We start from the raw sequence: 25,964 nt of genomic DNA on the forward strand, positions 1-25,964 counted from the left end.
AGAACTGAACAATTCTGTTTTATTGCTGTTGGGATTGTTGGTAGCTTTCATGATACTCTTCTCTTAAATCCAATACTGTTTGTCAATAAGGGCTCATTTGGAAAGGTGCACTGTTAATCTATTAACCCTGCAATTATTTACAAAAGGATATGGACTTTTCTTGACCAATCCAGGAGCTCCTGTACAGGTGATTCTTGCATAGTCTGAATTCCAGCATCTTTCCACTGCCTTTGGGAAATGCTCATTTCTGCTCTGCTATTAACTACTGAACCCATGCAGTCTTTCTCCCAGTTGCGCATTGACAGGATTTGGAAATAAAAAAGTACACCTGTGTTCCAAATGAGACTGCAACACTCATGGTTTGACTGATGTATCATCTCATTGAAGTATGTGTCTCAAAGAGTGGGGGCAGTGCAGAACAGGAGATGCAGTGGATCCCCACCAGTGCTATCCAGGTTAAGGGAGAGGTGATGGTTGTGTACAAAGGCTTCATAGCTGGTGTCTGGACAGGGTTAAAAATGTGCACTGAACAAAGGAATTCTGTGCCCATTTTTGAATTTGTGGACTAGCATGGTCAGAGCTGTACTGATGTATTTATCTACTGCTGAACCCTATATGTTCAGGAAGGAAGGTTTGGTAGAAAAAATTGCACTGATTTCTGATCTTATTTGCTTTCAGGTATGCTTTTCCTAGTGATCTTTTTAGAGTACAGATGTTAGGACCCAAGCACTGTTCTTTTCATGTTACTGTTGTTGTGTTTGGGTTTGGTAACTTCTGATATATGAACTTTCAAGTTATTGGAGAACCCATTGCCTTGGTCAGCAACATTTATTCTGGACTGACATTTTCATCTGTTGAGACTCTACTTTTCAAACAGAAAATCCACATGCAGCCTTTTATTTGTTTCTGTTGAGCAACCACTGAGTCCAGCTTCGTTGTGAGACAAAGGGTAGTGTGAGCTTTCAACAAGCGATAGTTGGATATTCTTCCATATTGCACTTTGCCATTATAAAATACACTCCCACCAAAAAGATATTAAACAAAAGCACTCACTTGAGGGGAAAAAAAAATAGTGGAAGCTGCCAGCAGCAATCAGATGACAGATATTTTTGTTAGGAAATAATACCTTTCTCTGATTTCCTGAGAGGTTGAATATAAAGCATAAAACAAGGGACAGTGATGAAATCCAGAAGAATTACCTCTGTGTATTCTGCTAGAAGAGAGTAAACAAGTACCTATATGCCACCCAGGTAAAACAGGCATTGTTTGGACAGCTGCATTGCCCATTGAAAGGTGCTGCTTGATAGTGATGCGTTGATAGTAATGTTCATTTCATATAAGGTTCATATGATATCGTACATCTCTATAGAGATAGCTGTGTTAATAAACCTTACACAGCAGAGAAGTTGGATTTTCAGATGCATACCAACTACTAATGTAAAACATGCTGCAGTGAGAATACCTTGGGAAAAAAAATGCATTTAATGCTGCAATAATAGTAAAAGGTCACCTTGGATCACATTTGGAAAAGGTCAGATGCTGGTGGAGATAACAGCCTGTACACACAGAGCAAAAGCTGCTAGGCTTATTGTAGTTCCATCTGCAGCCACAGCTGAAAACCAACCAAGATTAGATGTGGGATTTTTTTTTTTTTTTTTTCTATTTTGAGTGATTCTGTGGTAGGAGAGGAATTGTTCATGTAGTATGTTTCTGGTCCTAGTAAAAAAACGTCAAAAATGGGAGAAATCTTTTTAAATGTGCCATTGTGCTGAGCTCCTCTTGTATTTTTGCCACTGCAATGCATTGGAATGGATGCATATGGTTATGCTGGCAGTTTGATAGAGTAGCTTGTTTCAAGAAGCATGGCGCAGGATATATAATGCAAAATGTACCTGTGCATGCTTTCCAGCTTGACATCTGTACAGTAAATCTCATAGGCAAAGGGAATTGTTATCCTCAGTGTCCTGGGAAGTTTTCAGTATGAAATGGTTGAGGTGAGTTGCTTGCAGTGGATTCTGCATTGTCAAAAGTCAGTCCTACAGCAACTTGCAAAACACCTCACTGAGTTGCTGAAGTCCACTCCAGGCTACCTGGAGCCCCACCAACAGCTGACAAACCTTAAGCACAGAGATAAAAAAAAGTTTGCATGAGTGCTGCTGCTCCAGCTGTTCTCAGCCAGATGTCTTGAAAATGTTGCAAGTTTATTCTCAATGTTGTGGCATTCTGCTTTGGAGAAATATGTTCCCAGAGAGGTCCCTGGAATTGAAACAGTCTCAGGAGGAATTACTGTTTCTGTACATGTAAGCTGGCTCCATCAGGTCCAGCAGAGGTGATGAGAAAAGAGTTTGTAGGAATGAGGATCCTATCTAAGAAAATCTTAACAGTCATCTTGTCCATCTTGCAGACCGGTTCCTCTAGTTCTTATATAAATTATATGTGATCTACTCCCATGTAGCACAGGGGAAGTTAATTCAGTTGTGATGGATTTACGTTGTTCTGAGTGATTCTGCTGGTGATATTTATCTGTGTCAGGGCACAGTCCAGAGACTCCCAGTGAAGTTTGTAATGCTTTTCCCTGCACAGAGGGCAAACGATGGTGTTCGCCTAATGAATTTATATTCCATTATAAGCAAACCATGTCCTTCTTTCTCCAAATTATCTGCTATCAGTTAAGAGACACAAGAAGCGCCATTTATCTTTGAAAATGAAACGTTAAGACACATATCACAGGCTCCTAAGCGCTTCAGCTAAAGAAGGCAGCATGTACTCATGGCTGGAGTCTGCCCTTAAATCCAATCACATTGTCTGTTGTCCCCTAATTCCATCACTGTGATCCTCACAGTGTAGGGTGAAACATAAAGCAGCAACTGACAGTAGTTACTGCAGCTGCCTAAGACCTGGCAGGCTTTTACAGAGCACACAAGAGCATTTGGTACCATTTATTGCTAGTCTCTGAAGGATGCAGAGTGATCAGCGCACTTGGAAGTGAATGGTCTTTTCATGTTGTTGATTTCCTTTTTCTGGATGGACACAGCGCTCCTGAAAGTGAGGGATTAATAGTCCTGGCTAGATGCAAGCAGATTGCAGCCAGCACTTGATACTCTGGCGCTCGAATCAGACACTGAAAATAAAGTGTGGGACTCAGAAAGCGATTTCCAAATATTTGACAGAAAAGTAATCAATCCCATTTCTGGGCTGCCAGCAATATCTGGTAAATTTTCCCAGAGAATCGCTGCTGTCCGTGGCGTGGTTCTGCTAAAGATTTACCTTTGCCTCTGGGGCAGTTTGATGTTGCTAAGCAGAAAAGAATAGTTGTCTTTCAGGCATGTTTGGGATACTCGCTGCATTCAGGCTGCTAGGCAGACACTTCAAATAAGCGTCAGAGGCTGAAATGCTGACCAGGGCTCCTAACTCTGGCATTCAGTTAATTTTGTTGTACAAAATGCAGCAGAGGCTCCAAGGAGGCATCATCAAACACTGAGCTCTGGAGTTAAAAGAGTGAGAGAGGAGCTCTTTGTCTGAGCACCAGAGCGAGCTGTAGCAGAGCCAGGAGCTCGGAACGGGGGCGGAGGAGAGGGCTGTGAGGTGGAGGCACCGCAGGTGCGGAATGGGGCCGCGGGTTCCCAGCAGTGCCGGGCAGAGCAGTGCCGGCGGGCTCTGTGCCGTGCTCTCCTCAACTGCAGCTACCGTCTGCCCCACGCTCTTCTGCCAGCGCAAACCCAGCCCGCGGTGGGGGTTCGGCTGATGACATCAAAGCATCATCATCATCTGATGGCTTTCCCCAGCTCAGGCTGTGTGGGTGCTCCCCCAAGCCCTTCCAGCACAGAACCTGCAGTATTAGTCTCCGTGAGGCGATCACTTGTGGCTATGTAATTGCTGTTCCATGGAGCAGCCCTGGTGCCATGAAGGGCTTCGCCTCACTTTTCTGTTGGAAGTGGTCGCTGGTGCTGGTACAGATCAGCTCTGCTATTTCAACTCTGCAGCGTTTCGAGATGGAATATTGATGGATTTGGGTTTCAGAATGACTAATTAGCATGTAGGATTCCTCAAAAGGGTTAACGTGGGATCTTTTTAATTGTCAGAAGAGTTTCAGGCTATTAGTGTTGGCATATTCTTCAATAATCTGTTTTATTTTTACCTGCTGGGAGCTTAATTAAAAAACAAAGAGGCTCAATTTAAAGCCCATTACTATGCTAATTTTGTAAGAACTGGGCGGTGATTAAGAAGCTTTAAAAAGAGGAGTTTAGTTTGCTCTAGGGAATGGGTTGCAGGCAGGTTTTATTTCGTTTCATTAGCTAGTTACAATTATTTATAAACTAAATGGAAATGATATTAAATAGTAATGAAAAAACAGTATCTATGTATTATTGAACAGCAGAACTTTTTTTTAATTTAGCATCAATGTGTGCAGAGCCTTTATTACTGCAACTTGCAGTTAACACAGCTAAATGCAGTTGTTAAATATAAGAGACTTTTAAAACATACCCATAAATACAGAGCTGTCTGGTTTGCTTTTCCTATAGATCACTGGAGTGGGTTTATAAAAATATCAGCGTGACAATAACGATGAAGTGCTGTCTCTTTAAGAAGCAAAAAATGTTGAGGCTTTATGCATGAAAATTTCTTAACAATAAATTGCAAAGATGTATTTTTTATGCTATGTACTTAAGTGTTTTTCACTGTGTAATCTAGCAGCGCTGCAAACTTTGTACTGTCTTTTGCTGTCATACAAACCCAAAATATTATATTCAATTACTGCAGTACGAAGCATACCCAGAGGAGCGCGGAACGTTCAGAAGCTGAAAGCCAGATGAGCACCAGCGCAGTAAAAACAAAATGTTTCTGTGGACAAGGCCTGAAGGGTGGGGGGCACAGCAGAGGAGAGCCTCTGGGCTGCTGGTTGGCCTGGGGCCTCTGTCTTTCTCAGCTGTGGGAGCCGAACCTTGGCTATCAGCGGTGTGGGCCATGGGCTGGGTCATTTGTGACTGTGCTGGCTGGAAATGTCATGCAGTTCCAGAAGGGAGAGTTACACCACCAGCAGGAGGCTGCAGGCAGCCAAACAGGACAAGCAAGGTTACAAATGGAGCCACATCAGGGGACCTGGGCAATGTTGCAGGAGCAAAGTGCTGGGGCACCAACCACCTGTGCCAATGGTTTGCTGCTGTGGGGCTGGGAGCAGAGTGCAGAGCAGAGGCCTGGCACTGTGTGGACTGGATTTGTTCCAAGTGCAACCAGGCAGAGGGTCCTGCGGGAGAGCCCGGGCTCTGTTCCTTTGCAGAGAACTTCTAGGGTGCCACCACTGCTGGGGATGCCATCTTAGGCTCTTCCTCAGCCTTGCTTGGATGTAGCCCATCATTGCCTGCTGGGCTGGGATGTATTCCTTCTGTACACGTTGCCTTGCTGAGGAGGCTGAACCTGAGACATGATGCTGGGCTCTGGAGAACTTCCGCCCTGGGCTTTGCGTGGCATGACAGAGAACCGCCTCTTTTTACTTAAATGTTGTGAAGAGATTCTTTGGGAATTCAGAGGGGGGATTTTCCATGAAGGGCACTTCAGGTTTGGCCTTGGTGATTAATTCCACGTACAGTATGCAGATCAGCTGGTGGGGCTTCATCCAGCTTACTCTTAGGGAGAAAAGGTGTGTGAGGCCTACACCACTCTGCCCTGAAGCCAGTGAAGGGCTGAGGATCTTCCCTGGTCCCCACAGGCACTGGCTCTCCATGGGAGGTGTCTGCTGCCCTGGCCCTGCCACCCCCCCAGAGCAGTCAGTGCATTTCCTTCCCTGTGCTGCTGAGTGTTTCAGAACAGCAACTGTAATGCTGCTTATTTTTGTCTGTATTAATACATGGGGCCAGGAAGTGGGCTAACTGTGTGTTGGTGTTCCTTCCTGGTGACAGCAGCCTGTGGGGAGTCGAAGGTGGGATGGCACCAAGGGCAGAAACCCCACTGCTAAGAGCTACATCCGTCAGGAGCCCCATCTGCACAGCTCTTCTGTGTCACAGGGTGACAGAACTCAGCCTCAGCATCACACAGTGATGCTAAACCATTTCAGACTTCTAGGCATTAGAGCCTAATACAAACCACTGAGATAAATGTAAGTTCTTTATCTGATTTTAAGAGCTTGTATAAAGTTTGTATTCTGTGTTTCAAAAATCAGCTGTTAAAGGAGATGGGATCATTTCATCTTTGTTATGAACATATGACATATCTTTTGCTGTATTTTGGCATAAAAGAGTGGGTGCCTGATCTTCTCTGTTGCTCTTCTTGGGTGGAAGTTATTCAGATGGCTTGAAAACACTACAACACATTAGAATTAGGAATGCACTGGAAATCTCACATCTGCATAGAGAACAGGCACTTGACATCTAAACAGCCCTGGAGCTGTTCACATCACCTGGCCCTCAACACACAAACTTCAGATTCTTCAAGGAAACCCGAGGAGCTTTGGAGCTGTACATTCTCTTTTGATCTGGGTCTGAAAAGCTTTTTTCCCAGTAAACAAAGGGGTCATTTGCTTTTCTTGAATAGCTGCTACTGGGTGCTGCAGGTGCTGCTGTTGTCACCAATGGCTTTGCTTTCCAGTTGCAGGCAATTTTTTTCTTTCCAGTAAGAGTCATAGCTGCGTTGGATCGTGACGGGTCTGTGCTGAGAGCTTACAAATTGTTACCTGCTCTGTGTCCTGCTGAACTGGCATGTCCTGGCTCATAGCATGTCCTTTATGCTTCATCAGTCATTGTAGCCCCAACAGCACATAACTTTTCTATGGTCAGCTCCATCTTCTTTCAAGTTGTTGGTTAAAAATAGGAAGCAACGTCTCAGCTGGCGCTGTTGTGAGGGTTCTTCAAGAAGGACACCACCAGGGAACTTTCTAATTGAGTTTGCCCTCTTCCATTAACCCATTCTCAGGCAAATCTCTTCCCTGACTGCAAGGGAAACTGAGAATTTTATGCTGGCAGGAGTAAATGTTGCAGTCTGCATTAGGAGATGGTGTGAACTTCATTACGGGGAATCTGTCAGAAGTGGCTTTTTTTCAACAGCTGAGCCACTTCACCTCTCATCTGCTACCACTTCCTTCTCTTCAGTTTACATTTCTGGAGCCAGGATTTGTATATTTTCTGTGTTTTGAAAGTGTTTGGTAGATATGTTGTGCAAATAAAGACCTTAAAAGGTTGGGTAAGCAAGCAGGGATATTAAAAAAAACCCTTCATTTGTGCATTTATTCGTATGAGACCTAATCCAAGTCTGATTAAAGTAGGAACTGGACTAGCCCTCTACAGGAAGCACAAATGAACTGTCACTGTCAGCTATATGACAAAAATGGGACTGTTGCCTTTCTACTGACAAATTCTTCAAAGTCTACATGTAAGACCTCCTGTTTTCCAGACAGAATTTGTGAACTGTGTGGGCACTCTAAGACTGTTGTCCTCAGGTCTGGGCTTTTTCCTGGCACGTATCCAATTACGAGAGGATTTATAATTTTACAGACAGAGCTATTGCTGTTGGTTCTAAAAGTTACTATTATTATTATTTAAATTAACAGCCTTATGCTTCTCACAGCAAAATTGTTAATTGGGCATCTCTGACTTAAACAGTTATTACAGTCATTAAAATTATTCTTCATGAGAGAAAAACTTACAAGAAGGGTTAATGTAAAAGTTAAAATTATTTAAAGTGCCCTGCACGTCTGTGGCTCAGTTATCTACAGAAACCAGCAGGGCTTCTGCTATCAAAGTCTTCTGTGCAGACTGTAGATCCTTATTATGTGATGAGTACAGCATTCTCTCGCCATTTAGCCTCTGTCAAATCCTCCTTTTGCTTCCACAGTCATGTTAGGGAAAAAAAGCTTAACACTACAAGTCTGCAAGTCTGTTGTTTCTGTGGGTAAGCTTGTGGCTGGGCCCAGCCACAGAATTTCCTCTTGAGATAAAGGTCCCACGGCAGAATACTTCAAAAATTTCTTTAGTTTCTAAACAACGAACCGGCTATCCAGGATCCCTGAGGTCTTAAATGTCCCTTGGCCTTCTTTTGACCCTGTATACACCTTACATTCTTCCTTTAATGATTGACACTCAGTGGGTATGTGCCTTCAGGCATATTGAAGTTGTAGCTGCTGTTTCATCAAAGCAACTGTTTACAGCTGGTTTGAGTTGGATGCCAATAAACAGTATTCTTTTTGTCTCAAAATAAAAAGCAGCTTAAGTCTCTAACGATAAGGATTTTGTGCTTTGTAGAAGAAAAAATCAGCTGGGTTGGGACAGCCAGCCACTCAGCTTAGCAAGTCAGAGTACTTTATACTTCCAGCTAAACCTCTTTTATCTCCTCAAGTGAGTGAGCTATAGATTCTTATCATTGTGGCAGAAGTGATGAGGGTAACATCTTTAGCTGGAAATCATTGGCAACATGTGGAGAAAGCTTAAGATGTTGTCACACTTTAACTTGGTCCTAATCTGTTCAAAGGCAGTTCATACTTTCTAACTGTGCCAGCAGGTAGTGAGAGAGAGTCAAAGACCATCAGGGTAAAGTAGCTCCTGCTTTTCTTTGGAGAGTTTATGACTTTCATAAAGAAACTGCAGCAGTAACAGTTATTGTCTAAATGAAGAGCTTATGTTCACCCAACCATATTTCATTAACTTGTACACCCAAGCTCCTACATTTCCTGACTAGTTGGTGCAGTGCTAGAAGCTATCTTAAATATTTTAATAGCTATTGTCAGTGAAATGAGAACAAAAGAAATGTGTAATTCAGTTATGCCCCTTCCATATGACCATCTGACTTGCCTACAATTAGCAGGTAACATATATTAGCTGTGTGCTGGAGTGCTGTCTATAGAATTTGCAAAATTTCCACTGCAAGCTGTTTTGTGACTTGTGACATGTTGACGTGAGATCCAAAAAAGTAAACATTTTCCTTCCAACAACAAACTGGCAAACTGCTGACACCACTTTAAATGTTGATTCTTTGAGAGAGCAGTAGAAAATAGATGTAGGATAGACCCCCCAATAGAGCTAGATATCTTTAAAGCCTTCTTATCTGTGAATGAAGTCCCAGTCCTATTCCTGTTGGTATCAGAGAGGTTCTTCATTTCACTACTTGAAGCAAAAACTGATTCACAATTTCTCATTGTGTGTAGATTGCTCCGAAAGTAATGCCTCCTCTTTATTTCAATAGAAATTACAAGAGATATAAAGAGCACAATAACCCTATTTGATAGAGCAAATTCTCAGCTACAAAACATTCTTTTTCAGCAGTCATAAGTAGCAGCTGAATATTTTATCCAGCAATGAACTAGAGCTTGTATGCCACATTCTTAATAATCTGCACCAGCAGAGTTGATCCACCGTTGCTGTCAGTATTGCTGAAACCACCCCCCGCCCCTCACTGTGCTCACATCCCCTGTTTGATTTCCATAAATGTTCAGCAAGTGTCAATGGGTGCCATGTTTTCCACATGGAGGATTTCAGTGACGCACCTTTGCTCCATATGCACTTCCATGTCAGACGCCATTCTGTCAGACTGCTCCTCTGCTGCCATCTGTCACACAGCAACAAAATTTAACAGAATGTTGGCTGGATGGTTCAGCCCCTACTGCCATCCCACCAACATCTGCCTCTGATGTCATGGGCTGACATAATGAAACAGGAGGCATTACTTTTGGAGCAGCCCTTGTGTATTTGTCTTTTGCAGATGATCTTAAGAACCTTGGAATTACTCGTGAGCAAACTTCATTCTGCTTCAGCAAATACTCTGTTTAAAAGTGCTTCGTAACTTCAGATAAAAGTTCAGTACAACCAGAGCAGGATTTTCTCAGTCAGATATTCAACAAAGCACCTAATTCTGGAGAACATTCATGCAACACGCACGAATATCATGAGATATTTCAGTGCTTTTTATAGAAAAATGCTAAGCAGTACAACTTTTCTTACCAAAGGAAGGAACACTGTATTGATGTATAAGGTGGTGTGGGTTTTGGACCTTTTCTCTCTAAAAAGGCATCTCTACTTTTTCTACTCTGGATGAATGTGTGTGTGTGTAATACACATTCATACACATAGCCATAAGTTAAGCAATATTGTCCAGCTTTAAAGTACTTACAAGTTTTCATTTAATTAAAAAAAAATCTGAAAAAGTTAATAAAATGTTTAGACAAGCCTTTCAGTCCTGTGAGCTTAAGGAAATAATCCTCTTTGCATGCCTAATAATGTTGTTAGTATCTAATGGGATTTCATTTTCACACATGTGCTTGTGTCTTGCATGATATAAATAAATGCTGGAATAACTTAAAACCTGTGCTAATGTTCTAGGCAAAAGAAGAGTCTGGCCATGCTACAGGGCCTTGCTTGTTTCTTTACCTGTGTGTTTAGACAGTCTAGTATACCAAATCCCAAATACAAATGCAGATGCTGATAGCTAACTCTTTAAGACTGAATTGACTATATTTGGATCTTACAGAAATTACCAGATATTGATAATTCTATGTTAATCTAAGAATTCAGCTTATAGAGCAAATATAGTAATTGTTTATACTAAAATAATTAGGCAAGTCTGTATATTTACGTAAAAAGTATGAATCAGATAACTTGGAGCCTTCAAAAATGCCTGTGTTAAAAGAGCTGCATGTTTGGCATAATAATATAAATACTGTGTAATTGACACGATGTTAATAAGAGGGAGTCCCTACTACTAGAATAAATTGTCGTTTCTAAGGCATTTCTGGACACACCTTGCTGTCTGAGTTTCTCTTTTTCTTCCCAGTGGTCCTTTTCCATTGGTCCTTTTTTTTTTTTTTTTTTTTTTTTTTTTAAATTATTATTTTCAAAGAAATTATTGTCTCCAGGAAAATGCTTTTGCTGATCTGCCTTATCGGATGAGTGAAATTTTGTGGGAGAGTGGCAGTAAAGAGAAACTACGTAGAGATGTTTGGGTGAAAAATAAGTTTTCATCCCTTAAAGGTCAAGCTAATAGGCCATGATTTACAGCAGAATATACTAGGGACTTTTGTAAGACAAACAGCAACTTTTCATGCTCAGATGGGGATTCTTGGGTTAAATTGCTATCTTTGAGTTCTGAACTTGGAAAGGTATTAAAGTGGAATTAAACCTTTACACAATCCGGCTCTTGTGTCATTCAGGATTTTTTTAAGTTCTGTTTAATTGTACATCACAGCAGGGTTCTGAGTGACTGGTGCTCTAAAGAAATGAGGGGTAGGGTTAAGTCTGCAGCCCACTGCTCTCTGCTAATCCTTCTTGTTCCTTGAAGAAGGATTTACTTTTGCTGCCAGCTTGTGAAAGACTTTCCTCGTCCCGAAGAGATTGTTGTGGCTTTCCTGGGGAGGTGTGGTTGCTATAGCAGGGAGTCACGCCTGGGTATTTTCTCAAACCCTACTGAGAGCGGGCCAAAAAAGAGCTGAAGAAGAGTAAAACTGGGGATTAAAAAATGGAACAATAGGAGACAGGAAGATAGGAGTGGGAACAAATGGGAATTACAGCACCAAAAATAATGCAAAGTGACAAAAAGAGGAAATAGAAAAATAATAGCTGACAGTCTGACTGAAAAGAGAAACACTACAAAAGGACAATTTATTTTCTACAGGCAAATAATGAAGGGGCATTTGGGAAATAAGACGCGGGCCCTTGTGTTAAAGGTTTTTTTATTTTATTATTATGTTTTGCAAACACATATAGATCAAATATTAAACAAACCTGTTCCCCGTCCATCCCCTTCCCTCTTCTATATTTGCTGTGATCTATTAAAAACAAAATCTCTGGTTTTCAACTGTATGTTTACTAATTTGTTGTTAAATGGTATTTCTAATACTATCTATTCCTACAGTCCAAGTGTAGGACAGTTCTGCCCGTTTCATATCGAATACAGATATTTAGATCAATAGCGGAAGAAAAGACCCAGCCCTCCACTCAGATTCTGGTCTTGATTCCCAAAGGAAAAAACTGCCTCCAGGGAAATGCCTGCGGGCACTTATTTTTGCTGCTGTTTACTGGAGACGAATTCTTCAGTTCCTGCCATGGCAATGCCCCTGACATAAATACCTGGTCCTGCCTCTGTGGGGGCCTCGGCTTCTGTCTTCATCTCACCACAGTTGTATGCTGAAGTTGCATTTACTGGCCTATGGCTCTGTCTCGAAGAGCGTGCTTTTAGCTTTTTAGATGCTGCATTTTGCTCCTAAACTCCTTTGCTCTCCAAATAAAACACAGCTTAATTCTGCAGAGAGCTAAACTTTTACATCTCAGTAAAAGAAGCAGAATTTTTCATTCAGATGAAAGTTTGTCACATTACAAATAAAATTTAAAACGAAGGCACTCCCACATCTAACAGCAAATCTCTCTGAATGCTTTTCCTGCACCCTACTGCTTTATATATAGGAGAGGCAGAGAGATGTAACAGATGAAACATTTTGTTTATGAAGTGTCTATGTTTTGTTTTATTTCACATGTTTTTGCAATATAGATAACAGATTACACCACAGAGCTTTCATTGCCTTGTGCAATAAAGATACTATAAAGCCTTTCTGGGTATTAATAATAGATTGTGTTGATGAGTTTGGAGAAGCTGGCAATAGACCCCCCACTGTAAAGACATTAACACCACAGGACTAAGGTATCTTTCCCTTGCAAATCAGTTTCTAAATTGGCTGTGCTGATGGGTTTGGGCACAAGCTCTTGTACAGCATCAGTGCAGCAGGCACAGGAAGTTATTTTGTTTTATATTGGCAAATAACGTTTCTTCCTCTTAATGCTCTCAGTTGAGAGGAAAGGCCCTGTATAAATTCTTTCCCTAAGTCATTCTTGCCAGCCAAGAAATAACTTAGAAATTACATTTGAATTGTTTTGACACAGTTATTTTTTTCTTTAAAAGTGAAGGCCAAAGCAGTGAATCACCAACAGCACAATTTCCCTGCTCATGGAGCCTTTAGGGTGAATTTTCATACAAAAATTACATTAGAAGATTTTCACTGTGTTGCTGGCAATGTAAATTCAAAGGCAACTGTAAATTCAGTATGCCACTTAGAGAACAAGAAAGATAATACTTCTTATCAGACTAGTGAATATTCAATGTGTTGAAGAAAGCAGTTCTCACAGATCTGGTTTATGAAATAAGGCCCTCACTGTACACAGCATCAGCCATTTTGTGCGCTTGGAAATCAGTGAGGTTGTACAGGTACTGAATAAAGATGGATTTAGTGTAATATGTGTAAATAACTGAATATGAATCCAAATAAAGAAAAATGGGGAAAATGTTATTTGCCAGTAATGAACTTGCTTAGCAGAGTTCCAGCAGAAATACAAACTCTCAAAACCTATTATGCTTTCATAGCACTTTGATATAATTTAAAGTTATGCAAAAAGCATAACAGAAGCCCATTTACCTTTTTTTTAAACTCATAGACAAAATAACATTATTTCCCAAATGTTTGTGCCACCTAAAAATATTATTCCAACAAAATCATTGTATTTTGTTAATCCATTAGGCTTCTTAATTGCAATCCTGACTTTATCAATTCAATTGGAGCCCTTAACTTTTATAACAGTTTCTATTCTCCAGAACAGATTAGGAGAAAATTGCAGCCATAATCTGTACAGTGCAATTGCCATGCTATAAAGAGGAATGGGAGTAGCTGGGAAGAGCAATTGGATTCCCAAAGGTGGAGCACAGTAGAGCAATATCAGTGACTTTGTAAATGAAAAATTGTTTTAATTCCCTTCTAACAGCAATAATTCGATTCTTCATAAATTTTTCCATCAAAGCATTGTAAGGAAACATGCTATGAAATAGAGCTGTGCGGCAGTGATGGAAGGCAGTCAAACAAAATGGTCAATTAAGGGGTGAAAATTAAGCAAAGAGAAGAATCCATTTTGTCACATTCTGCTTGAAGCGAGAAACTCATCTGTACTTTACATTTTATGTTTTACTTTATAGTGAAGGAAGGTGTAACTTTTCCCATCATTCTGTCCCCACTTTGGCAATTTGCCTTCGCAATCAGTTTCTCCTTTTTCATTAGGCTCAGAATGGTGGGCTCAGTCCCGGAGCTGTCAGTGGGAAGATGGTGGGGCTGCACAGCGCTCTTGTGGAGCAGGGCATGGGCCTGGCACCCCACGTACAGAGGGCCCAGGAGGAGCCGCGGGGCGGGGTGCTCCCAGCAGCCATGTGAAGGCTGAGGTCCTGTTCTCATTCAGGCAGATGGGACCCCTTCCTCATGTATATATCCTGTGGAGATATATGTATATATTCTGTGGACCCATCTGGGCGCCTACCTGTGCGACATATTGTAGGGTACCTGCTTCAGCATGAGGGGTCAGACTCAATCTCTTGAGGTCCCTTCCAACCTCTGTGATTGTGTGATTCTGTGATATTCTGCTAGGAAAGAAGTCCCAAGCAAAGGGTGCTAATTTGGTAGTGTGGATGCCACAGTTCACCGTCTGGGTCAGGCAGTGGGGCTGGGGGAGCAGGAGCGCACCGCTGGGGAGTGCAGGGGCTCGAGCTCCTATGGGCTTCATGGTGTGAGCACACAGTGGGACCCTGTTGTCTCTGTGGGTACGTTGGGTTACCTCCATAGCCCTCCTTGTGGACATGTGGGTAGAGTGTTTGTGGGGAAAAACCTTGCTGCCATGATATGCCACATTTGAAAGTAGAAATCCAATTCCCCACTGGGAAGCACAGCTTTAAACGCAGTGTTTGTTAGTGGTCAGTGTTTGTAACACAGCACCTGGGGATAGAGGGCTCATAAATGCTTTCCTCAGCCTTCCCACTAGAGGAAGGGGGCCTTTTTTGTTTTAGTTTCTCTGTGTACGTTGCTCTTTTTTTCTATAAACTTTTTATTTTTGTACGTGCTCAGTGAAAGGGAATTAGCTTTATTTTGCTGAAATTTCATCTATGAAATTGGCTTTAATAAACTACGTAATTACTTTTTCTGCAGGGAAAATATTTTAAATGGATTGGTTCTTTTTTTTTTTTTTTTTTGAGTTTCTTCTTTTCCAAATCATAAAATTATATTTCTCTTCTGCTTCAGTGCATGTGAGATTTTTTGAGTGTTCAGGATTTAGTGCAACCAAGAAAGTTTTCATTTTTTATGTGTGCCCGTGAGCTGTAAGGTGCTACAAAAGCATTCAGGTCCTACAGCTGAAAAAATGCATAGTGTTTTCCCCATTCTGTGTCGTCTGATGATCACAGAAGCATCAAAATTTCTCCTGACGAAGAAGTAACAGATGTTATTTGTTAGTAATTTAATTTCTTCCCTTAATAAAACTCAGTTGTGTGAAAAGCATAATGTATTTTACTTTGTCTCTAACATATTTCGTTCTCTGAGTGCCAAGTGAACTCCCAGCTGAATATATAGGCATAATAGGGATGTCATATACCAGCTATTATCAGAAAGAAAAGTATCAGAGCTTGAGACTATACCTACGCTATTAACAAAAGCTTGTGACCGCCATCTTTGCATAGCTATTAAATAAGGAAAATGCAGGTATCTGCTGTGGTTTCCTGCAACACATAATGTCAGAGTAACGCAGAAAGGAAAATGTTTTAACATGTCTGATAGTTAGACAGCAACATCTGTCCTCTCGCATATATCAAATAACGGTTAATAACTTCCTATTTACTGCTTCGCAGCAGAGGTCCAGTAAATAAACAACCTGACTGAATGAGTCTATTTTTATACCTCAGTCCTATACAACAAACCTCTTGAACCACACTTAATGTGTACAGCAAATTTCACACTGTACGCCGAGATCTCTCAGCACAGATTAAATTAGTTATAATAAAACAATTAAAATATGTTTGCCCACAAACAGGAGGAAATGAAGAACCTGGATGAGTAATAGAAAGATAAAGTGTGGGTTGTCAGGACATTATAAGAGTAAACAGCAGAACAGTGATTCTCAGGAGCATATCAGGGTCAAGCTTATGGCAAGATAGCTGTGCAAGAGATAATAAATCAGTGATACATATTAAACACCAGATGGTTGTGCCCATGCAGGAAGGCACAACGGATCATGTAACTGTGGTTGTTCCTAAGGATTACTGATTCAGCCTGACTTCACAGGGATATCCTAACAAATAAAATCTTTATGGCCTCTTCCGCTGGTGAACATTTTCCTCTACTGTTTAGAGATAGAGTCACATGTCTTAGTATTTCATTGCCCCTGCAATAAATGCAAAATTATTTTAGTCAGTTCGCCCAGTTTAAAATGGTGAATATTTTTTGTTATCTGGTACGGTAAATTTACTTCCCGGTGATCGTTACAAATACTTGAATGGATAAATAGGCCATTGTTCCAAACCTGGGCTCAGCTGAATCTCCTAAGAGTTTCAGGCATGGAGACAAACACACTTAAAATCTTCTGAAGTTATTAAGTTGTCTTTCAAAATAGTCCAGGCAACAGAATTTATTTATAAAACTCTTGCAATCGTTGATTCAAAACAAGGTTTCTTGTTCTGCTTTTCTCCTTTGTCCGCTTTGAACAATTTTCTTTGGAATGTTTTCGTTGTGCTTAGGAGTCAGAGATTTCCTGGGGCTTCTAATAAAGGCATTTGATTTCCACTCTCTGCATACTTTAACAAGTCCAAGGATTTTGAGGTTTGACATTAACTTAAGAGAGCTGGAGATAATCAGCCATGGGGGTAAAAAGTCAGAGCTATGCAAATTATTTGCAAAATGTATAGAAAGCAAAAGAAATATTTCTTTAAATGTGGTTGAGTGGGACGGAGTGTTTGTCTCTGCACAGATATCTGCATGCTCCTCATCAAATGCGTTGCCTTGATTAAAACCTACAAACGGGTGATCTGTAAAGTATTCTTGCTATCCTACACTTCTCAACAGGTTTATTACCATTCATTTATAAAATGAACAGTCTAATGAGCAGTGTTTTAGGTCACAGATATCAAAGTCTGGTCATTTGTCAAGATTAGTTTCCTGTTGTGAGGCTGCCTTGTGCAAAAAGAAAAGAGAAAAAAGTGCATAACCCTCGGTTAGTTTCTGGAAGCTAAAAAACACCTATGAACATTTTAAATGATAAATGTAATGAAAATTTTATAATCACAGGATTAAATCCAACACAGTGTAAGACGTGTGAGTGCTTGCTATAATACAGAGAGTACCCAAGTAAGGCTTATGGGATTTTGTTAGATTGAGAAGGGACAATTAAGGATATGAAAATAATGCAGCATTGTCAGACAAATGCACCTTAATTTGAATGATTTAATACTACACTGACAATAATATATTTTTTTATAACTAAAAGACTGCCTTTGGAAACATTATTGTGAAGGAACCATCTTGCTGGCAACAGTCAATTGCCAATAAATAACGTGAACTGTCTTCTATGTACATGTTGGATATGTTTTATTTTGAGAACAAGGAGGAAGAAAAGCCACTTGATAAAGCAACGTGACGTAGAAAACACAGGTCACATAAAACAGTACACTCTAGCACAAGGATAAGAAGATAATAGAATATTGTTATGTTCCAGCTAGGAAATGTGAGGGGGAGTGTATGCTTTCCTCCTTAAAATTATTTCTAAACAGTGCTACATTTCACTGAACGGTGGCAGATTTTGCAGTTTGCCTGGGAGAAAACTGGAGACACTGCTGTCTTATCTAATGTCGTGCACCATTTATTGCAGTGTCAGTCCAGTCCCAGCTTCAGAGGCTCCAAGCTGCTGATGCGCTCTCTGCAGAAGAGCTGCACTGGCCTTCGCTATCTGTCCTCCCGCAGCCCTCCGAGGGAAGCTGCTGCCCTTTCTGCTCCGCTCAGAGGGGAAGCAGGGAGGTTCCTGCCTGCTCCTTTCTGCCTGGGCTCTCCTGGTGCAGTGCTGCCCATGTAGTGCTGGTGCTGATCCAGTGAATTTGCAGTAGGAATGGTTTGGTCCAGGAAGACTTAATGCACAGTCTCTTGGAGCCAGCATCTCTGCTAGGTTCTTCTTTCAAAGAGAAAAAGGCCCTTATTCTTTGAGTGTCCCTCAGAGCCTGGCCTCCCTGGTCTGCCTCCAGAGAGGGGTGGTGGAGCAGACATCCTGCATCCTTCTGTGAAAGCCTCTAAAATACAGCGATCGTTCAGCACTACTTTTATTAACAGCCCGACTGCAGTGTTGGGTTTTGTCATCACTACAGCAGCACTGCAAGGGGTTTTAGACAGATCAGTGCCTGTATCTGCAGGATTGCAGTCGCTTTTCTGAGCTTCTTTCTAAGATTTCTCAGGCGAGTAGCACTGATCTGAAATTCAGATGAAGTCAGGAACCTGGAGACTGTAGAAACAGAAATGCAGCAATGTTTCCTGGTCAGACTGTTACATTTGCAGCCCAGCAGAGTAGCTACCACATGTAGGGTCTGTCCCATCCCTCCTGATAGCCCTCCATTGAGTTTTACTGAAGCGTGCACAGGTTAACTGTCACACCAGTATAAATGAACTGATGCCAGTTAGGGGAGCCGGATGCCTTCACACCAGATTTGCTAATCTTCAGATTCTTTAAGTGTGCTCCATCATCACAACAGTCTTCAGACAAAAGATACAAGCTTAATTAAACTGAGTCAAATAGATTTAAGCAGTTAAACAGAAACAACTTTTTTAAGTGCTTAAAATGTTTGCTCTTTTTTTCCCCCATTGTGTTTTAATCCTTTCAGATATGCTATTGTTCATAGATAGAAATATTTCCTGCATAGGAAGTTGCAAGCTAAAGCATTGTGATACTCCTGTGATGCTTAGTAGCCAGAACATGACATCAACATTTCCCTCTTGCTGTTGAAGTTTGCATCTAACTGCAAAGAAAAGTTGTGGACAGACCCAGCAGCCAGTATGAAATTAAGTGGCCCTTTCATCAGCAGTGGCTGTTGGTGCCACACACCATCAGTTTTCCTTTAATAAATTTAATCCATTGTGTATCCAGGAAGGAATTGCTCAGCGTTCCTTCTGTGACTTGTACAAGGCATAGCTGTTGTGTTGTGTCTCTGGTTGTGCAAAGATATGCACCAAATCAGCAGAGTTAACGCAGTAGATTTCTTTTATCAGATCAAAAGGTACAGATGTAAAAGCCACACAATTTCTCAGGCAGACTGCCTTTCTTTGAATGCAGTATGCAAATGTATTTACATTTTCTTTTCCCTCTTGCCTATTTTGTGACTTCCTTGCTTTGCTGAAGAGCTAGTGACTGCCATTTTGCTGGATTTTCTCATCTCAGACAAAATGGAGGCTTTGGAGGGCTCAGTAGGTACCACAGCCTGCACCTTCTAGAATTAATCGTATTTGCCTTTTATAAAAAAGGTGGTAATTCTGAGGATGAAAAAAAACCAACAAAAATCATCATACACCATCATCCAACGTAGAATCTCCTTTTTCCTGTGAACGCATCACTGCAGTTGTGTTAATTTCACTGAAAAAAATATAAATATTAATGCACCTTGTGCTTTGATGTATTGCCATAAAAGCCACTGAATTTCAAATGACCAAATCCACTATGTGGTACAGGGATGTAACTTAGCTATTCATCTTTATTTGAAGCAGCCATCTTCCTAAAAGCTCACTTAGGGAGATTCCCAGTTGCCATTAGAAAAGCAAAATAAAATTAATCTTTATCATTCGAACTTTATCTTAGAAAATTAATGATGTATGAAAGAGGGGCTTTATAAAGGTTTAATAAGACCTAGTCTGGAATATAGTGTATATTGTAGAGCCTGTGATTATAGTGGTAATTTAGCAGATTGGATCACTGCCTGTCTCTGCCAAAGTATGTTTCACACCATTTAAAATGCACAAGACTGCCTTTGGAAACAGGTTATTCTGGAATAACTCATCGTCCAAAGAAAAGCCATGTTATTTCACTCCTCTCTTTATCAATTGCATGTGTGTGATTGCATGTGTCTGTCATCTGCTCAGCAACAGCACTGCATTTCCATGCTCGTTTCTGTGTTCATTTGTTATAGCCTCCTCAGACGCAGGCAGCACCAGGAAGGTAAAGTCATGAAGTATATTCTGAAATCAAAGCGCCTGCATAAAGAAAAGACTGGCTCAGCCTTTCCTCTAAAAAGTGGATTAAAATAAGATTGGTTTTGAAGAAACTTATCCAAACTCTGAGAATGCCTTAGTGGGTCTTATCCTAAAGAGGAACAAAGCAGTGGGATGAGAACAAATCTTGATTTTTTTATCCAGCACGGGCAGTTTGGGAATCTGCAATCCAGAGTGACTGAGATTTGAATGAATTGTGATATTTCCAAGACTAAGATTGCAAGCCCCCATCTACAAAAGCATGAGGCAATCTGATCTGTAGCTAAATTAAAGAATTTGATGTGTTTAAATTCCTGCAGTGTGTGGATCTGATGTTCCCTTTGACTTTTCTGCCTCTCTTTCTTGCAGGCTTTTTGCTGCCAAGTGCAGTGGCTGCATGGAAAAAATTGCCCCAACAGAATTTGTGATGAGAGCCCTGGAGTGTGTTTACCACTTAAGCTGCTTCTGTTGCTGTGTTTGTGAGCGACAGCTGAGAAAAGGGGATGAGTTTGTTCTTAAGGAAGGGCAGTTGCTCTGTAAAAGTGACTATGAGAAAGAGAAGGACCTGTTGAGCTCCGTCAGCCCAGACGATTCCGACTCAGGTGAGCGTTCCCACTTCTATCCCAGCTGGAAAAACTGGAAGAGTTTGCAGAGTGTTTTTACAGAAAAGCACATCCACTTTCTCTCTATGCATTTGTCACCCATACAGTTACAGCTCTTAGCAGGCACAGCTAAAAATCTCAGCTACCAGTTCTTCCTGACTTTGTTCCTTTCCTTAATCTGCTGCTGTCTTAGTAAAGTTGAAAAAATGTTGGGGGCTCTTGAGGGTCAATACTGTGTGTTTCTATGAGATCACAGCACGTGAATCAGACTGACTTCAGTTACCTGGGACCTCAATCAAAGCCTACTCTTTTCCACAGGCTTTCTTTCCTCCTGAAATATTTTTGCCCTGATATCAGGGAATCTTCTGCTCATATACTTTCAATAGCGAGCCAGAAAAATGGGTAGAAGGTCACCATGCTGTGCGTGCAGAGCTGCTCCTAAAGAAGGCCCTGGAGCTCTCCCAGCTGATAGTTGATGGGTGTCTTCCCCAAGATCGCCATGGTATGGGAGGGATAAACACTTGCTGTCCTCCTGCCACCTCCAAGGGAAAGTTTTGAAAGAGTGAGCAAAGCTGCTTGCTGTCTGGCTGGGGCTGAGAGCACAGTACTGCACACGATAAAAAGATCACACACTGAGTCTGGATTCTCCAGTCCAAAACCCAGAGCATCTGGCCACATTTACTGTGAGGGCTGCCTATCAGGCTCAGGCATTAACAGGAGGAACAGCATTCCTCCTTTCTGTGCCATGTGCTCTCACCGAGACTGGAAACTTCTTTTTGTGTGTGTGCCCTGGTTGAGTCCAAGACTAGAGACAGTGTGTGTGCAGTACAATGCCAGTCATCATAATTGCTCATTTATTTCCCAAGAAAATGGCCAAGAAAATCAACAATTACCATTCCATTAAGCAGACAAATAACTTGGGTCTTTGCCGGTAGTTTATGGGAAAATAGACACAGTAATTGTCCTTACTGTAATTGTCTCTAATCCAAGAGCCATATTCACCACATTGCTCAAATTTATATTTTTGTGTCGGGAATGCAACAAGGCGAAGATCACTGCTGTGTCAGGAGGGTGTGCAGGACCAGACCTTTTCTTGTTATTTATTGCCTTGCTGTATTTGCAGGAGCATGAGTGCTTAGCTCTGTAATCCCGATATCACAGGGTTTGGGGTCTTTGTGAATTTGCATGAGGTGCCAGAGTTTCCTACTTGCCCTTCAGCATGTTGTTCTGCCACCCCAGCTTCAGCAACCTGCTGCAGTCTGTACCCAGACAAACCCCTTTGAAAAGAGCAGTACGGAGCTGTGCCCAGCCCTGCAGGCTGAGTATGGTGATCCTGCTCCTTCCACCAGCGAGTGTGAGCTTGCCATGCCAGGACAGGAGGTTGCTTGTTGCCAGCTGCCTGCCTCGGAGGGCCGTGTCTGGCATGAATGCACGTTCCTTCACTCCTGGCTTTTGTACTTTGCGATCAACTGGGCAGTAAGCTGCCAAAGCGGTACAAAACGAACTTGCTTTCAATTTCATTTTCCACTGGCACAAGGGATAGTTTCTTACTCCTGGAGGTGCTTTTCAGCTTTTTTTCCATTATTCTCTGTTAGCCAGACATGAACCTGAAAAACAAGTTGACAAATTAAATGAGATGTTTTGTCTCCCATTCTCAAATGCATTGAAAACACATATCTCCTAAGTGCCTGTGTGAGAGCAAATGATCTCCCATACCCCTGGCTGAGTGTGTGTCCTTCTCTAATCAAATATTTATCCACTGGACACAAAAGTAGCTCTCCAATGAGCAATACTAATCTTCACTAACCTTTCCTTAGAAATGGCTTGCTGGAAAGTTAATAATGTCATGGTTATTAAAATGACTGAACTTCTCTTTAATCATTAAGCAAAAGATGCTTATTAAAGTAAAAGGTGATTAGATTGCTAGGTGCATAATAATCAGACCCAATAATGAATTAAAGTCTAATTTGTTAATTCCCCAAATGTAATTTCTGAGTATATCAAAATTGCAGTGCGTTTCTTAAGGTTGAGGTTCCTAGAATAGTACATTAATGTTTTCTGGTAGAAAAAAAAACCTGGTAGTCTGTTGAAATGAAATATACTGAGTTGAAAAGTTGTTTTTCACATCAGAATTCAGACTTACTCTTTAATGTTTGCCACTGAGAATGCAATTTCACAGTACAATATGCGAGCATACATAATATCACCAGACTGTAAGAATGTTCATAGTGTAACAATAGAAATACAAATAATCTATTTACATAAGCACATATATACTTGTGTTTTTGCCAAGAGAGATAAATTTGTGCATACACATATTGATAGTTTGTATTGAACAGAGAAAGAATACTGAAATGTCAGGGAAAATACTTTATTTGATATTATCTTCAGAGCATCAAAATATTCAGAACAATTTCTGAAATCTACACTGTATTTATCTAAACAGACTAAGATATTTTTGAAATATTTGCACTTACACTGTTTTACCTTGGGGACAGTGGCACCTCTCTGAAACTAATGCAGAGGGAGAAGATGCAGCTATTCTGTGAAGGCAAAGGTGTGTGTTAGTCAGTGTGGTTGCAGCGGTGTCAGCAGGTGAGCACAGAGGGAATCAGATGATGGTAGAAGGGTACCACGACTCTCTGTGCCCAGTTTCTGGAGATACTGCATTGTATTCTGAATTTACATCCCCTGATCTGACCCATGCCCTGAATTATATATCAAGCAGAAAAAAAATATTCTTCTCCTTTTGTGGAATTTGATTTAGGCCATATGCACAGATTTAAGATAGTCTCCTCCTGCCCATAGTAAATGTACGTCTGCAGGTAAACACAGTAGTTGACCTGTTGATGAGTTCACAGCTGAAGAGCAGTTCTCAAACACCCCGTTGTCTTGGTGGAACACAAACAGTTTTATATCCTATTGATTTTTCACCAGTTAAAAGCGATGATGAAGATGGAGATGTTAAGCCCACCAAAGGACAAGTAACACAAGGAAAAGGAAGTGATGATGGGAAGGACCCAAGGAGACCTAAACGACCAAGGACAATACTCACTACGCAGCAGAGACGAGCATTCAAAGCATCCTTTGAAGTGTCTTCCAAGCCCTGTAGGAAGGTAGGTGCTTCAGTAGGGACCTACATTCAGTTCTGACACCAGGCGGTGCACAAAGTGAGAGCGTCAGGTCAAAAAGGCCCCTGCCCCTTCCTGGGCCAGCAGCAGGCACTTGGGGGTGAATGCAGAAACCAGAAAGCATCTTGGGACCCGTTCTGTATCTATGTCATTTTTGATTATTCATTACGTAGAGCAGCTGTGTGAGTGATTCCCACGGAGCAACATATTTGCTTGTTGCAAAACACGGTCACGGACTTTCAGGGCCTGGGTAAAGTGACTTCATGCCCTTCTCCTTCCCACCACAGAGAGATTCACTCTCTGAGGAGATGGGTGCACAGCCCTGGTCCTACCACTTGTCCTTCCAGTCCTGTTTTTTTAAGCAAGTTAATCATGGTGTTGTCTCATTTATAACAGCTAAGGAAAGGTATGATGAAGCTGGTGAAAATGAAATCTTTGTGAAAACTAATCTAGATAATTATTTAAACCCAAGTTTGTCTGGAAAAAAAATGGAGTTGTATCACAAAATTTGTCTTTGTTGCAAAAAGTGACACTGTGCTGCAGGTGTACGAAGTACGTCTCCTGGGACAATGCAGTGTGCCCTGTCGCCAAAAGCATAAACACAGTCCGTAGCTCAGTCTGTAATTTTTCATTCAGAACTGGTTTATTGGTAAACTAAAAATCATGAAATGATTTAGTAACATTTTACACTGCTCAGAATATTTTTTTATTATTTATGAAACTAGTGATGTGAAGGGCAGAACTTGCACAAACTGTGCAAAAATATGAGGAATTAAAAAAAAATTCTGCGTGTGCAGTATTTATTGTAAATGCAAGTATCTTCCTCAGAATGTAACTTGCTAGATGTGGGAAAAAAAAAAAATACAGCTTTAAACATTTCCTCCTCTAGGTCAGAGAAACTCTAGCAGCTGAAACAGGACTCAGTGTGCGAGTTGTCCAGGTTTGGTTTCAAAACCAAAGAGCAAAGGTAGGTTGTTTCTCAAGTTCTCAAAAGTAAAATACGACTTGTTCTGCAACAGGGACTCCTTTCTCCCCCCCCCCAAGATGTCGAACATATCACAAAGATTCAAGGGACTGAACTATGCACGTTTTGCATGCGCTGCTATCTACATCCATCATCCATACCTGAACACGAGCATTAAGTTCATGTCCTCCAAGCACCACAACACTGGGAGTAAATTTTGCTTGCAAATATGAACTGGAAACTGAAATGTTTTAAGCTTAGAAATGAAACTGAACCCAAAGTGGTGTATGCATGAATATAAGTGGTCTATATTAATTGGTTTGATGTTTTCGGAGAATTTTGGAAGAAAAAAAAATTGGTTCCATTGAGACCCATGAGATTGTTCTGTTCTTCTCTTTTACTCAGATGAAAAAACTAGCACGAAGGCACCAGCAGCAGCAGGAGCAACAAAATTCTCAGCGACTAGGGCAAGGTAGGGGATCTGTGATGGAGGCAAAGTAAGGGGGCAAGAATCTACAAGCTTTCTCAAAGTGCCATTCCCACATGGGTACATACTGTCTCAGTACAGCCATGCAGGTATTCACAAGTGTGTACCATTACCTGTGGAAGCACAAAGAGCTGCTATGTCTGAGTGACTGTGGTATATTATCCCAGATTCTTCTCAAACCCTTAAGGTGCTTACATGGAAGCTAGTACGTTCCTGGAAGAAATCTGCAGTACAGAGGAGCTTACACCGGAGGAAATCTCCAGGAGGCTCACTCTATGGAGATCTTCCAGTTAGCTTTATTTTCTTATTAAGAGAGGGACCATGTCCAGTGGTGTCACGGGGAGCCCCTCCTGTGCCCCAGGCCCTGGGCAGAGTTGCCAGGACATGTCCCACTGCTTCAGGGTTGCTGCTGAGAGCAGCATCTCAAGACCGTGCAGCCTCAAAGTCTTCTCCTGACACAGAGCAGAAAAACTGTCATGACCCTGAGGATCATAATCTGTGAGCTGCATGAGGGCCTGCTCAGCAGGCTGCTGTTAAGGAAACATATATTGTTTGCTCCACATGATATCCACTCCAGTGTAGAGAGTTACTGTACTGTTGCTGCATTAGCAGTATTAGGCTGGCACCAACAGGCATTGGAGAATGTAAGGGCAGTTACAAGGAGATCTTGGGAAGATATGATCCAGCACCCAGATGTGGGTGATATGGTCCATAAATTACAGGTCTTTGCATTTACTAGTTGTGCTCTCAGACAAGATTGGGAATGCACCTCTGAATGGCACAGACACCG

At 41.4% G+C, this 25,964-nt stretch overlaps 1 protein-coding gene across 2 annotated transcripts in view; it reads left to right on the forward strand.

The window, feature by feature from the left end:
- The window catches only part of LMX1B (LIM homeobox transcription factor 1 beta), a 136,913-nt gene that overhangs the window by 65,678 nt on the left and 45,271 nt on the right, over positions 1 to 25,964 (forward strand). For both annotated transcript variants that reach the window (XM_046901667.1, NM_205358.2), the window contains exons 3-6: positions 20,360 to 20,592; positions 23,530 to 23,708; positions 24,613 to 24,690; positions 25,093 to 25,159. In XM_046901667.1, the coding sequence (XP_046757623.1) occupies positions 20,360 to 20,592; positions 23,530 to 23,708; positions 24,613 to 24,690; positions 25,093 to 25,159 (557 nt within the window). The remainder of the gene's footprint in view (positions 1 to 20,359; positions 20,593 to 23,529; positions 23,709 to 24,612; positions 24,691 to 25,092; positions 25,160 to 25,964) is intronic.

The sequence above is a fragment of the Gallus gallus genome, chromosome 17 (assembly GCF_016699485.2).
Source record: "Gallus gallus isolate bGalGal1 chromosome 17, bGalGal1.mat.broiler.GRCg7b, whole genome shotgun sequence".
NCBI classification, from domain to species: domain Eukaryota; kingdom Metazoa; phylum Chordata; class Aves; order Galliformes; family Phasianidae; genus Gallus; species Gallus gallus.